Source organism: Epinephelus lanceolatus, chromosome 1, assembly GCF_041903045.1.
Source record: "Epinephelus lanceolatus isolate andai-2023 chromosome 1, ASM4190304v1, whole genome shotgun sequence".
In the NCBI taxonomy this organism is placed as follows: Eukaryota; Metazoa; Chordata; class Actinopteri; order Perciformes; family Serranidae; genus Epinephelus; species Epinephelus lanceolatus.
Window position 1 is genome coordinate 27,732,612 of NC_135734.1, and position 14,951 is coordinate 27,747,562.

Here is a 14,951-nt window from a genome sequence, read left to right on the forward strand (position 1 = left end):
GTTCCATGTTTTTCTCCTCACTGACTTGGTCAATCCATGTGAAATTTGGCACAGTGGTAGAGGGTCATGGGAGGATGCGAATGAAGCAATATTACATCAATTGGCCAAAGGGGGGCGCTATAGCAACCGATTGAAATTGCAAACTTTGAATGGGCATATCTCATGCCCTGTGAGTCGTAGAGACATGAGAGACTTTGCACAGAGATGCCTCTCCTCATGAGAAACAAATTTGCCTCAAGAACCCACAACTTCCGGTTATATAGATTTTCCGCCATTTTGAATTTTTTGAAAAACACTTAAAATCGATCTCTTCTTAGGAAGTTTGACCGATCTGCATGAAACTCAGTGAACATAATCTAGGGACCAATATCTAAAGTTCCCTCTTGGCAAAAGTTGGAAAACTTACTAAAACTGAGCTTCTATAAGGCAATGAATATTGTGGAGGGCGTGGCTCATCACATAAAGGTGTATAACATTTCAAGGGTTTCACCGATCACCACTCAACTTTGTAGGCATATGACCACACATAATCTGAGGGGACCCCTCCATTATTGACCCCATCAAACAAAATGGGGGCGCTAGAGAGCTAATTTCTTATCTAGGCCTAACCACCATATCAATTTTTACTAAACTTGGTAGATATGTAGAACAGGACGCCTCAAGGTGACTGGAGAAATTTAACTCCAAGTGGCAACTGGGTGGCGCTATAACAACAGAAAAATGCTTAAAAATGGCTAAAATGTGGCCGATCGCTGTGGCTCCCCCTGTGGCCCAGTGTTGTTGTTGTTTTTTTTTGTTTGTTTTTTTTTGGTATGACTAAGTCATGGTATGGTATGCTGTACATAATCATGGAAACTGTCAGTGTGATATTCTGTCTGTCCCACGTTTTTCTACTCACTGACATGGTCAATCTATGTGAAACTGCACATAGGCATTGAGGATTGGCATAGGTAGAAGGTGACAAAGCTACCAATGGGTATGAACTTGTGTGTGTATATATATATATATATATATATATATATATATATATATATATATATATATATATATGTATATATAAAGTAATGAAAATAAGTAATATTATATAAGTAGGCTACTGTAATAATAATAAACTTATAATAAACTTTATTTGTATAGTACTTTTCAAAACACAGTTACAAAGTGCTTAAAAAGTCATATATAAGCAATATAATATAAGTAATATAAATAATAATATATATTATATAATATATAGATATAGAACACTCATATACATTATATGTGTATGTATAACATATCATATGTTATTATATATTAAAATCTATCTATATACATATATATGTATGTATATATGTGTATATGGGTGTTTATGGAGTATTAGGATGTTTATTTTATATATTATAATATATATATATATTTTAATATACTTTTAGTATTGAATAATAACCTTAAAACCAGTCGGGCTGTGAACATTACAAAGGTGTCACTGTCTATCAGTCAGTGGTTTAGTATTAACCACAGTGGTACGTTACAGTAGTGTTGGTGTCGGTGTCGGTGTCATGGCTTACATAATGCTGTCTAATAACCGCAGCAGCAGCAGCAGCAGCAGCAGCAGCAGCAGAACACACACAGTATGAAGTGCTGTTTGATTCATGGAGGCCTGTGCAGCAGCTGATGAGCAGCCTCACTGGTTCCTGCTCCTGCTGATCCGCGGCACATGCTCAGTTATGTACACCCAGACAACTTTGAAGGCTTAGCTGTGGCTGCTGAGGTCATTGCACTGGGAAAAAAATAGACTGACTCCCTCCACTACACCGCCTCCATTTTGAATAGCCATGTAATAGGGGATTCGCATAGTTTTTGTGTGTGTATCGCCCACTGCGCTGCGTAGTGTCAACAAGCCACATCCAAACATCCTTCGACATGGACGACCTGTTCAGTCCGCGGAGGTAACTTGATTAACTTACCGTTTATATTTATATTTTACTTGTTACGTGTTGAATATGTCTGTAAGTGTTTTGTACCGCTACTTTGGGAGCCGTTTGTATGAAATACTCGGAGTGTCAGTGGTCACGAAGTTCGTGTCTGGCTAACAAGCTAGCCAAATAACAGCGTAATGTTACTGTCTGTTAGCAGCTAGCAGCTCCTGTTGGAAAATGGCTTTGAGCTCGCTTTAATGTCGCTAACGCTTATTTGTGCAGCTATTGTTTTGGGTAGTGTCAGTAAAGCAGATTAAGCGTATGCATCGTTTAATTAATCGGCTGTTATTCCCTCTGGGCTTGACGTGCGCTGACACGGGTCGTTGTCGCTATTATGTATGTATGTCAGCGACATGTTGTGCATGCTAACGTTGATATTTATTATTGATCGCATACTTTAGCTAACAGTTCACCCCGAGACGAAGTCAGCCAGCTACTGTCAACCTGTTAGGATCTCCAAAGTAGCACACACTGTTCTCGTAATGGTGACCGTAAAAATTAGCAGCTCATGTATGATTGATTGACAGTCTTTTGCGGTAGCTAGCGTCGGATTTCATTCATGTAATATAAGGAAACGACGCAGGTCACAGCTGAGATTGGCTCACAGTGATGGAGGGGCGGGATGTTATTCTGCTGCTGAAATCACTGTGCACAGGGAGGGAAGCTGCTCTGACAGCCAACTTATACACATATTGATCATACGTCTGTCTGCATACTGCACAGCCTTAATTACCCTCTTATTAACAGCTCATATATATCAGACTGACTTTTAACTGTGTGGACACTATTGACTGCTTCATTGTAAACACTTTAATACTGTCAGGACTGAAGGTGGCACATTATTATGACTGCACATGATGAAATGGGATGCTTTATTTATATTTTATGTTTTATTTCAGGAGCCTGAACAGCACACAGGGCGAGATAAGAGTGGGACCAAGTCACCAGGTACATCCTGCTTGAATTGAAATATTATTTATGTCTCATTTGAACACAATTAAGGACATCCAAAAGTCATATTTATTATTTTTTGGTATTTCAAAAACCTCAACATTTATAGGAACACTGTTGTGAGAGAAGTATGTGTGCCTGCTTTTGATTTGTTTGCCTTCAGAGTGGCACATTATGCTCATTATGAAACTGGTCAGACCCGTCTGTTCAGTGTGCTTTGTTATTTGCATGTCATACAGCATGTATGCTTCTTTGTCATGTGTTAAATTGGGGGATCTTTTTGAATATGTAGTCATGTGAAACAGACTCTAGCAGGTACCTAAAACAAACACCAGCAACATCTATTTGTGTGTGAAGAAATCCTTGTCTCTATTTATCATTTTAATATCACATGGTAATAATACACATTTTTTGACAGCTCTTAAAATGTATTTTTTTTCTTACTTTTTTATAAAAAATCTTGTATGTTTTGTGAATATTGTCATTTTAAAAAAGTGCTTGGATTTTCTCCTTTTTTAAGGCATAAATACTACATTACATTGAGTTGCAGTTCTTGGGGTGGTCTAATAAGTGTTTCCTGGTCTTGTCTGGTGTCACTGCAGGCCAAGCTTCCAGAGTTGCAGCCGCGGCCTGGTCCTGGTTTACAGGCTCAGACAGAGAGCGAGGAGCTGATGTGGACGCCTGGGGTCAATGACTGTGACCTTCTCATGTACCTTAGAGCTGCCAGGTCAGTGTTTGCACTACACTGCTTAAAATCACTGGTGCTTCTGTGAACTATGTCAGTCTTGAGTTGTGTGTTAAGTAGGGCTGTACCAAATATAAATTTTTTACATTAAAAGCTTTTATTGAGGTTTTCAAATGAAGCTTTAAATGTCTGTTGTCATATTTGATGACGTCATGACCCTTTAAGAAAATAACAGAAAACCTCAATTTGAGTAGAATGATTAAACAGATTAAATGACTTAGTCTGTTTTATTAACTCAACTTTCATTAATGAATAAATTTAGTTTATGGTGTTGCTGGACCGCCCTGTTGATACAGGTGTGTGCCTTCCTTTGTGTGCAGCAAGTGGGAGAGCAGTTTCTTGACCACAGTGGTAATTTTGTTTTTGAAAGGCTAAATGCCAATAAATGCGGATTGAAGCAGAATGTTTCATTAGATAAAACTTAGTATGAATTTTGGAAATGAAACATATATTTTTTTCAGTAAATTTCCACCTTTGGATTTTAAAGACACTCTATGTAATTCTACAAATAGTATAATACCTATAATATTGGTGTAGCCTAATCTTTGTCTGCAACTGTGCAGAAATACAGGGTTTAAACAGAATGGATAGAAAATGCAAAAAAATAAGCTGTGCAGTGTTTGAATGATTTAGAATTCAAATGTCAGCGCCATCAGTGAAGCTTTGAACTATTTGATACAGCCGAAGTATAGAGGTTAGCACCTTTGCCAAAGGAGCCAAAATATTTTTGGGGAAATTCACAATAAACTAATATAACATGCAGCCATGTCCTTACTAACAACAAGATACAGATGCTGTTTAATGCTTTACTGAATTGCCCTTACTATGTATGTCAAACCAGTATTTACAGTAGGTCATGTGGGGCATTATTATTTATTATTAGTAATGTTAAAAGCCAAAAAATAACCACTATTACTTACTAACCTTTTGACACTGTATTGTATGCAACCTCTGTTTACCTGATTTTTAAAGGAATGCTTCACCCACAAAATCACCATTTGTATATCAGTAAGTCATGCTGTTACCTTAAATTTGTGAAAAAAAAAAAGTTTATCCTCACATGCCTTCATGGAAAACTGTGGACATACTGATTTATTAATTGATTGAAACCACACAACTCCTGCAGTGTAATCCAAGTCTCATTTAACTCATCATATTCTCAGTACTTCCCAAACATGTATTTTTGTTAAAACCTTAGTATTCAAGTCTGGCTTTGAAGAGAGCATAGACAAGTCTCACGTTCAGTTCACTTGTAAATAGTAAGGTTTTAGCAGAAATGCATGTGCTGGGAAAGTACTGAGCATACGACTAGATACAAGAGACTTGGATCATACAGCACAAGTTGTAAAAGAGTTTGTAAACAGATGTCTTGATAAAGTTTTGCTGTTGTTAAAGTGTTCCCCAGTCAGTCTATAAATCAATGTTTGCCTTTTTCGGTAGAGGTATACGAGATAAACAAAGTTGTCTTCATGAATTCAAGGTAACACAGCACGACTATCGGGTATGAACATAGTCATTTTGTGGTTTAAGTATTCCTTTAAATGCCATGCAGCTGAGAAATGTGGCTTAATGGGGAAGTGATTAACACTGTTGACACTGCTAGTTTTCTGTTAGAGACACCAGGGCCTGTATTTTCAGTATTTCAGAGTCTCTCCTTAGAATCAGAATAAAAATTAAACTGCAAAAGTGTAAAAATGCATCCTCAATGTTTATTTCACCTGTGTATTTTTCCAGGAGCATGGCAGCGTTTGCAGGGATGTGTGATGGTGGATCCACAGAGGACGGATGTTTGGCCGCATCCCGTGATGACACCACGCTCAACGCACTCAACATGGTGCGGAGCTCAACTTGAATTAGATTCATCATTATACAGTAAAGTCAAAGAACAAAAATATTGCATTGCAGATTTACATCTATGTTTTTATCCTTTGTAGCTACATGCAAGTCATTATGATGCAGCAAAAGCTCTCCAGCGTCTGGTCAAGAAGCCTCTGCCGAAGCTTATTGAGAAATGCTGGTCGGAGGATGATGTGGTGAGAAACCTTTAGCTTGTAACACAATCCATCACAGTCATTGAGTTATCTGCAGGCAGATAAAAATCCTTGGTAATGAAATGGATGTCTAGAAATTGGCAGTTTCTTAAATAGTAGCCTTTTATATGGCACAGTAAACAGCAAATCAGTCTCGTACTTATTTATAATATTTGTGTCAGACATCTGTTTGATAAATGCTGCTATGTATCACAGGATTAACATTATCTATGCCGGATTCTTTCGATTTTCAACTGTATATCATGTAATTTCATCTGCCATTACCTTTCCTACTTTTTCCCAACAGAAACGCTTCATCAAAGGCCTGAGACAGTACGGAAAGAATTTCTTCCGCATCCGGAAAGACTTTCTGCCCAGCAAGAAAACTGTAATTAAACACTATGTTTTTGCATACAGAACAGTTTGTAATGCATGCGGTGATTTAATGGTAGCTATAGTTTTGGATTGTTCCCAAAGTCCTTTGTTCTTATCATCAGGGGGAGCTGATCACTTTCTATTACCACTGGAAGAAAACTCCTGAGGCTGCAGGAACGAGAGCCTATCGACAACAACGCCGACAGCCGTCCTCTCGCAAAGCAAAGACTCGCTCTGCGGCAGCTCCTGTCACCCCATCGCGAAATTATTCAGGTGAGCACTTCTCAGATGTGTTGCCATTTTATTTTCTCACATTCATGCAGATTATTTTTGTTCATAGTCGTGCTGTCACATAGTGTGGTGTTGGTCTTCATTGAAGCTAATCTTTTCCTTTGCAGTGGATGTGAGCTCTGCCAGTGAGGATGATCTTGATAGTGAAGACAGTGAACAGGAAATCAAGAGCTGCAGCCACTGTGGCACAACAAGTGAGTACACATCTTTATTCAGATTTATCAGATTAGGCTGAGTGCTTTTCTGTGAAAGCCTTTTTATTCTGAGAAAATACTTGAATCCTGATGTACAAAAGCAAACAGTTTGTGAAATGTGAACCTGAAGTGTTTTACTCTTTTGAAACAGGTTCTAAAGATTGGCACCAGGGGAGAAGAGACAGCCCGCTGCTCTGCACGTCTTGTCGCACATATGAAAACAAACATGGATGTCTTCCAGCAGCTCCAAAATCTGCAGGCGCTCCATTCATGTTTAAACCTGTGAAAGAAGAAGAAGAGGTTAACAGCAAGCATGGCATGAGGACGCGGCGGAGCAGAGCACCTGTAAGCCTGAGGCTGACAGATCAATCAAACTGTCGTATTTATTACTGCTCATTAAGATACAAAAGAGTTGTTTGTGCAAATGCAGCGCTGCAGTTAAAATGTCATCACGATTTACAACAGATTCCAGATCCTTATTGAGTCTGTCAAAATGTGTTTGTCACTGTTTAGTCTGAAAAATATCTTGTACGTGAGGGCAAACGTGTCTTTCCTGCACGTGTTATTACATTAATACAATACAAAAATTACAACAATACTAACTGCTGAATATTTTTATTTAAAGCAGCTGTCATCTTTGAGAAGCGGCCACAGGAGGCTCACAGGCTCCCCCACCAGTGAGGATCAGCAGACCAGCAGCCAGCCCTCTCTGATCGGAGCAGCTTCTAACTCTTTGAGATCGTCTTCCACTGACAACAAGAATGAACCCAGCAAGAAGACGAACAAGGTAAACACAATCTACAGGGTTTTTTTTATATGCATGTAGGCCAACATGTTGCCTCTGCATGACATTATCTTATCAGACTAGTGAGGAGGTCTTCAAAGAATTCAGCCATTAAGTAAACGAAAGTTTAGTCAGTCCCAGCCAACATGTGACTCAATTATAGTCATGTTGGGTGGTCATTAACACTTCTGTGCAAATCTCATGCTGCGTCCACAGAAAATAAAAGAGGAGGTAATGTCACCAAAGACAACAAAACGTGTACGGGAGAGTCCTGCTCAGGAGCCTGACGAGCCTGAAAAAGTTACACCGAAAAGGCCAAAGACACAGGTAAGAGGGAACACATAAGCCCGCTTTTCACTGCATTAACTTTCCCCAGGGACCAGGAACCTTTTGAGGAACTCATTGCCTTTTGACTGCAGGGATCAGGGTCCAAATCAAGCTGCAGAGTCATTATTTAATCACTAAAAAGTCCCTGATAGTGGGGTAGTACTTTTGGGGTGGGGTTTGTAGGGACCGTCGCTAATTGATCAAACACACACAGCACTGCTGGTTCAATGCATGCACCACTTCATTCACAAAACAATCAATTCAGGACCATTTTAGGACAAAAGGGAAACATTTTATCTTGTTTGGTATCATTACACGTAAAGTCAGGCTTTTCTGTCAGCTTCCCGACTCATTTTAAAAAAGACAAAGAGGAAAACAAAGCACAAATGAATAACCTTCAAACACTCGGCAGATGATTTATCGTAGAGAAAGGCACTCTTGGTTTCATTTTCCTCCTCTGAATTTCATTCATTACACCCAACTTGCATCTGACATCCGGCAGTAAATGTTGTCGTAGTAAGACAAAGCCTGAGGTGTATTGTTTTTTTAATGTGTTTTTTAGATGAAACGGACGGGCACACTGAACTGCAGGCTGCAGTGTGTTCACTCCCAGGATAGAAACACAGACAACAATGTGCTAATGGAACCTTTAAGTTCCTTGAAAAGTTGTCTCTGGGTTTAAAAACCCTGGGAACTGGGTTAAAACTCTACTTTAATGTCAAATACCATTTCGGTATAAACTTCTCCAAAGATGCTCCATTTGTGATATTTTGTGCAGCAGAGACAGTAAACGTCTAGTTTTTTGCAGTAAAATCTGTCAGTCTTGTAATGTCAGAAAATTCTGCAATATGTTTCAAGTGCAAGTGGCTCATTCCTTATTGGAAGCTCGTCCTTCATATCTGAGCACAGAAAGTTATATAGTAATAATGTATTGGAACTTAATTAGTTTGTTTTGTCCTCTAGGATCCACGGGGCTCGCGGTCAGAGGGAGAGGCCGAGGTAGAGGAGGAAAGCTCTTCAGAAAGCCGCAGTGCTCAGGACGATGGCAGCAGTGACACCAAAGACATCGATCAGGACAACCGCAGCTCCTCTCCCAGCATTCCCAGCCCTCAACAGGGCAACGAGAGCGACTCGGACTCATCTGCCCAGCCGAACGGCGTCCCATCAGAGCCTGTCGCTCCTGCTGCTGTGCTGGCTGACACACCAGTCCCACAGGCCCTCCCTTCTCAGGCTCCTCCCATCACTCCTCAGCCAACGCAAAGCACTCCCCCTGCTGATTCAGCTCAGAGCCCCCCCCCTCCTTCTCCAGACCCCCCTCAGCCAGCTGCCGGTCAGTCAGCTGCGTCAGAGGCTCCAAACATCCGACCGCAGCCCGGCTCTCACGCTCTTCCCGGTCCACCGCCTCTTCCGCCAGTACTGGGTCAGGACTCTCCTCTTTCTCCAGCATTTCACATCCCACCTGCTCTCAGCTCTGCACAGCCTCTGCAGCCTCATGGCCCGCCACCTCAGGCCCCCCAGCGACCCCTGCCCTTCTTCAGGGAGTCTCAGCTCCCCCAGCCTCCTCTGGCTGGCCCACAAATCAAGCCTCCTCCCACCACTCCAATTCCACCCTCACACAAACAGATGCCACACCAGTCTGCTCCACCTTTCCCTCAGATGCCCTCCAATCTCCCCCCTCCCCCTGCTCTAAAGCCACTCAACGCTCTGCCCAACCAGCATCCTCCGGGTGCTCCCCCTCCCCCCCTTCAGCTCATGCCACAGCCTTTGCCAATGCAGTCGCTTCCTACCCAACTTCCAGTGATTTCTCAGGTTCAGACCCACCCTGGAAAAAGCATGACTTCCTCTCACCCACCTGCCGCAGCCTCACACCCTCTCACCTCCGTAACATCTTCTGCTATTGGCCCTGTCCCGAGCCTCCAGCCGTCATTCCCACCTCTTCCTCTGAGACCCTCGCCGAGCTCCACAGCAGGAGGACCCCAAATTCAGATCAAAGAAGAGCCACTGGATGAGATTGAAGAGGCTGAGAGCCCACCGTCTCCACCTCGGAGCCCCTCGCCAGAGCCCACCATTGTCAACATGGCGAGTCATGCCAGCCAGTCTGCACGGTATGTTGGAGGGCTGTCTTTTTTTTAGGAAAGTCACAAAATGTTTTTGACCTTGAATTGCAGCAGTAGATCAGCAGCTCCAGTGTTCAGTAAGCCAAAATTACTATTGTTGTCAATGGAGTGTGGTGGCTTTTACAAGAGCATAGACTGGGCTGTCGGACGGAAAGTAAAGAGGTGAAAATATTGTACATAAACACCTAAATAATACACTTAAACTGTTATTGATTTCTTTGGGTGGGACTTTTTTTAGAGGCTAAAATTTGTTTTGCTGCTGCCCCTGTCCACAGCAGTAAATTGCTTAGCTTCTGTGGCATTACTCCTACCGCTGCTCCACACTGGGGGCATGTCAAAAAACTTTTACTATATGTAGTACACTGACTATGGATATGTACATCATAAAACCCTACTTCAAAAGGTCCAAACTATCTCTTTCAGTGTGGTTGATTGAGTTGAAGTTCCCATGGCTGTCAGCAGCATTTTAATGTCGGTTTGGGTTTGGTTTGGATTTCCTATACACATAAGTGGTTTAATTTGTACACGTAAACTGTGGACTTTAAATTGTTGATGTGGTTTCTATTTGGACTTTGTTGTAAATGCACTTCTTTCAGAGTTAATTAATTCCCAGATCTCCATAATAAAGTTGCCTCTGAAATTTTAGAACCAACAGGAATAATCTACCTTTGAATAAAACATGTCACTATTTTGTGATGAAGTTTATTAGTTATACTCAAAAAATGTACATCTGTTATTTCTTTCAGGTTTATCAAACACTTGGATCGTGGTTACAACTCCTGTGCCAGAACAGACCTGTTCTTCACTCCACTTTCATCCTCCAAGCTGGCCAAGAAGAGGGAGGAGGCTGTGGAGAAGTCGAGGAGAGAGGCTGAGCTCAGTGCTCGACAAGAACGCGAACGGGAGAAAGACAGAGAGCGGGAGAGAGAAAGGGAGGCAGACAGAAATGCTGTGAGTGCAACAGTGTGTTCATTCCTTTTTTTAAATATCTTCTCTGTCACCAAACATGTACATGGTAGCTCACTCATTGTCTTTGCTTACAGAGAGCCTCCAGCTCTTCCCACGACAGTCGTATGAGTGATCCTCAGATGACGGTTCAGGTCCATGGACGCCCCTCCTTTGAGCAGCCACCCACCACTGTAGCCGCTGTGCCCCCCTACATTGGCCCTGACACACCCGCCCTGCGCACCCTGAGCGAATACGCCCGACCCCATGTCATGTCACCCACCAACCGCAACCACCCTTTCTACGTGTCCCTGAGCCCTGGCGACCCTTTGCTGGCCTACCACATGCCTGGACTGTACAGCGCTGAGCCCAGCCTCAGAGAGCGCGAGCTGAGGAACCTCAGAGAGAGGGAGCTCCGCGAGAGGATGAAGCCTGGCTACGAGGTCAAACCTCCAGACATGGAAACTCTACACCCCTCGGCCAACCCCATGGAGCACTTTGCCAGACACGGGGCGATCGGTCTTCCCCACATACCAGGGCCTCCCCACCACTTCACACCTTTCCATCCCGGGCTGAACCACCTGGAGCGGGAGAGGATGGCGCTAGCAGGACCTCAGCTGCGCCCGGAGCTGACTTACGCAGAGCGACTCACTGCAGAGCGGCTTCACGCAGAGAGGATGGCATCTGTGGCGACCGACCCTGCTGCCAGGCTGCAGATGCTCAATGTGACGCCGCATCATCACCAGCACTCTCACATTCACTCCCACCTCCACCTGCACCAACAGGATCCCCTCGGTCAAGGTGAGGTCGGATTTATTGACTTTACAGAGTCAGCAGTAACATATCCAGTGGTGGAACGTTGACCTGCATTTACTGTTTGACTTTGTTTCTTCATCCAGGAACAAGCCCTCATCCTTTAGTGGACCCCATGGCTACAGGACCACGTCTGGCTCGGTTCCCCTTCCCTGGTGGCCCGATCCCCAACCCTTTACTCAGCGATCTTCCTCATGATCATGAGATGCTGCGCCACCCACTGTTTGGTACATAATCTCATCTCTTAACACCCACAACTTGATTCTTTCCTGTGTCCTGCTCCATCAATTAGTATTTTTGTTTTTCTTGTGTTTTCGGTAGGCGCTGCATATCCACGAGAGCTGCAGGGCCCGATTCCTCAGATGTCTGCTGCTCACCAGCTCCAGGCCATGCACGCTCAGTCTGCAGAGCTGCAGAGGATGGCTATGGAGCAGCAGTGGCTGCATGGGCATCACCTGCATGGCGGCCCTCTACCAAGTCAGGAAGATTATTACAGGTAAGGTTTGTCAATGTCTGATCTACTGCACAGGCTGAAACAATCACTCGAGAAAAACACCAGAGAGAAAAAGAAATCGCATCTTTTATTTTATATATATGTACTTAATTGCAATATTTCATCATTTTCCAGGCAGTTGTTAACTTCAGAATCCATTGCACATTTTTATACTTTATATACAGGTTAAATTAATATATAATAGAAAATAAATAAAATATACAAAACTTGACCAAACCAAGAAGAAAAGAAACAAAAAAAGGGGGTCGGTGGGAGAGGAGGGATTAGGCAGTACCTGTTCATGGCTAGATTAAAACAGAGTCTGTCTTTGGAATAAGTCTTATTATTTAATCTCTGATTGTAAAGCTTATTTTTCCTTGTCTAAAATTTGTTCTATTGTTGATCGTAGGGGCGGGCAGAAGGGCCCAAATCTTCTATACCAATATACAGTATAGACCGTTTCAAACCAGACAACATAAACATTCTAAATGGGTCCCTTTGTATTTCCTGTTTGAATGTATGTTAATGCAGAAGCTGACAGGAAGTAAACAGGGACCAAAGTCGTTGCCCTAGCAACAGAATAGCAATGAAACGGTCCATATCACAATAAAGTAATTGTTCTGTAAATTTAATTAAGAAATTGTTGGAAAATGACCGTACTGTACTTTTTTTTAACTTTTTCAACATTTTTTATTTATTTTTTATTTTTTGGAACTTACATACAAATCAATAAACGACTGACTCTCATGAGACAACACTTGAGTTAAAAACAAAAAAATCTAAACAGTAAAACTAAAATTCTTTCAGAATTGAAGCTTTAAGGTTCCTGACAACAATAATTTCAGGTGTTACAGGTTTCCTTATTTACAGCTTCTCCCCTCCTCCATGTCTGCTCAAATCATATTACTTTGCCACATAGTCTGTTCGTATGGTAGAAATGGTATTGCTGAATCTCTTCTATTGTTGTCTTGATAGTGGAATTACTAACCATGATACAATAAATTCAAAACTGTCGATATTTGATACCATTTTCAACACAGGCTATAACAGATGACAACTTTTTTTATTAGCTAGCTAGCAGTAAATGCATGCTTCCCTCTGCACCACGATACAGTTTGTGGGGGTAGTTCGTTAGAAAGTAAATAATTCCTACATGAAACTGCTCACAACAAGGTCTGTGGATTATCTTGAATAACCAGGTCATGATTTCTGGAAAGTATGTACATATATATATCTATAGATATATAGATATATAGATATAGATATGTATACTTAGAGCCAAAATTATTCCACATTACTTAATCAAACTCTTGTAAAATGTGTTTTACAGCCAAGTGCTTAAAGTGTTTTCTTTTTCTCTGTTCCCTAAAGCCGACTGAAGAAAGAAGGTGACAAGCCATCTTGAGTGCGAGGTGGTGCATGCCCTGAATCCCTACACTCATACCCAATAGAATACTGTGTACTTTTAAGACTGTAAGAGAATATTTGTGTGTCAGTTTCTTTGTTTTAATATATTTTAGGAAAATCTTTGTGGATCTTTATGTGCATTCCTTGTTCAGCACTTAACGGGACTGTCAAAGTCCGTCTGAGTTTTTCATATCACTTAAGACTTTATACTAGTTTTATTATCGAAATAACGGAGCAGTCTCACCTGTTCATGTGAGATTTAAAGTGATGGATTTTCTCTAACAAACTGTAAAACTGTTTCATATGCAGTGACATGAATTTGATAAAACACAACTCTTTTAAAGGATATGAAAACAGACTGACTTTGGTGTTGAGTTTAAATATCTACCTATGATTTCTAAATGGTTTCCTTGTACAGAATGACATTTAAATCAGTGTTTGAATGATTGTAATAACCTAGCATGACTCAGCCTTCATTTTTCACCAAACTAGACTAGCAAGTTGCATTGTGGTGTTTAGAATTTGAAATGATAACAATAATAAGCATAGTAGAGGTTGGTTTTACTCTTAAATCTGCTAAATATTTGTCTAAATCCTGAAGTTTTATATATCAAGATATCTTTTCACAATATAACCGAAGCTTTTATTCGCTCATTTTTGAGACTGTAAATATTACATGTTCACAATATTCTATATGAATGAGTACTATTGATATAGCAGTAGATGTGAACACTTGACCCTTGATTCAGCACGATAGCAGTATAAATCATAAGCTAAAACAATATATAGTATTATAAGGCAAGATAATTATTAATTGGACCATGACCTGTCACTGCAGACAGTACGTTTTACTAGAATGATGTATTTACATTGTTTTGAGGAGAGAAACTGAATTGGAGAAAAGCTAAATCTTGAACATTTTAAAGGAATTTTTGAAAGAACTGCCTCTAAATTCAATATTTATGTGACATAATATGAAAGTGTATCCATTGCATATTTATTTCAATAAATATTTCTGCAATGACACCTTATTCTCTTTGCACTGGGAGTTCCTCTGTAAGAACAGCCTGAGGTCTACAGTTTAATTTGTACACCCGCCTAAAACTAACATCCGAGCCACACTGCCTGTGTGAGCAGTGCATGTGTGTGTCCTGGACCCTCTTGTTTTTCTTTCTTTTTTTTTTTTTGGAAACTTTGTTACCAGGTAAGAGCAGCCACACTGCCCGCATGAGCAGCAGCCACTCAGCAGGCAGTGTGGCTGCTGCTCAGCTGTGGAACATCTAGACCAGTGGTTTCAAACTGTTTCAGCTACAGGTCCAGATTTCTCCTCAGTCATTAGCTCAAGGTCTCACACTTTCATACATTCAGCATGATATTTGTGTTTGGTTATGTCGTTAAGCTAGTTTGTTGTCTCTAGCAGGTAGCTGTCAGTTAGCCACTCACTTTACAGCAGGAAACGGCACTTCAGAATGAAAGCTCTGTGCTGGAAATTTGCTGTACTTAAAAATAAAGTGTTTTTTC

The 14,951-nt window shown here is 41.3% G+C and overlaps 1 protein-coding gene across 2 annotated transcripts; it reads left to right on the plus strand.

Annotated features, from left to right (window-relative positions):
• The first annotated feature begins 1,771 nt into the window (after positions 1 to 1,771).
• Positions 1,772 to 14,459, plus strand: rereb (arginine-glutamic acid dipeptide (RE) repeats b). 2 transcript variants are annotated; one of them, XM_033626550.2, is made up of 17 exons: positions 1,772 to 1,928; positions 2,858 to 2,906; positions 3,512 to 3,636; positions 5,389 to 5,488; positions 5,589 to 5,687; positions 5,992 to 6,072; positions 6,182 to 6,332; positions 6,458 to 6,544; positions 6,696 to 6,889; positions 7,170 to 7,331; positions 7,545 to 7,655; positions 8,619 to 9,760; positions 10,519 to 10,723; positions 10,816 to 11,518; positions 11,617 to 11,757; positions 11,852 to 12,026; positions 13,395 to 14,459. In XM_033626550.2, exons 1-17 carry the CDS (start codon positions 1,903 to 1,905, stop codon positions 13,426 to 13,428), a joined length of 3,585 nt encoding a protein of 1,194 aa, XP_033482441.2. In that variant the 5' UTR covers positions 1,772 to 1,902; the 3' UTR covers positions 13,429 to 14,459. The 2 variants fall into 2 exon arrangements, with proteins under 2 accessions (XP_033482441.2, XP_033482442.2); XM_033626551.2 differs by having other exon boundaries at positions 7,173 to 7,331.
• The last annotated feature ends 492 nt before the right edge of the window (positions 14,460 to 14,951 follow it).

What these genes read in the sequence shown, in the direction of transcription:
- rereb (XM_033626550.2), top strand. Translation starts at nt 1,903, where the DNA reads ATGGACGACCTGTTCAGTCCGCGGAG. An exon ending in TTCTGCCCAGCAAGAAAACT is followed by an intron (nt 6,073 to 6,181) that starts GTAATTAAACAC and finishes TCTTATCATCAG; the next exon opens with GGGGAGCTGATCACTTTCTA. An exon ending in CATGCCAGCCAGTCTGCACG is followed by an intron (nt 9,761 to 10,518) that starts GTATGTTGGAGG and finishes TATTTCTTTCAG; the next exon opens with GTTTATCAAACACTTGGATC.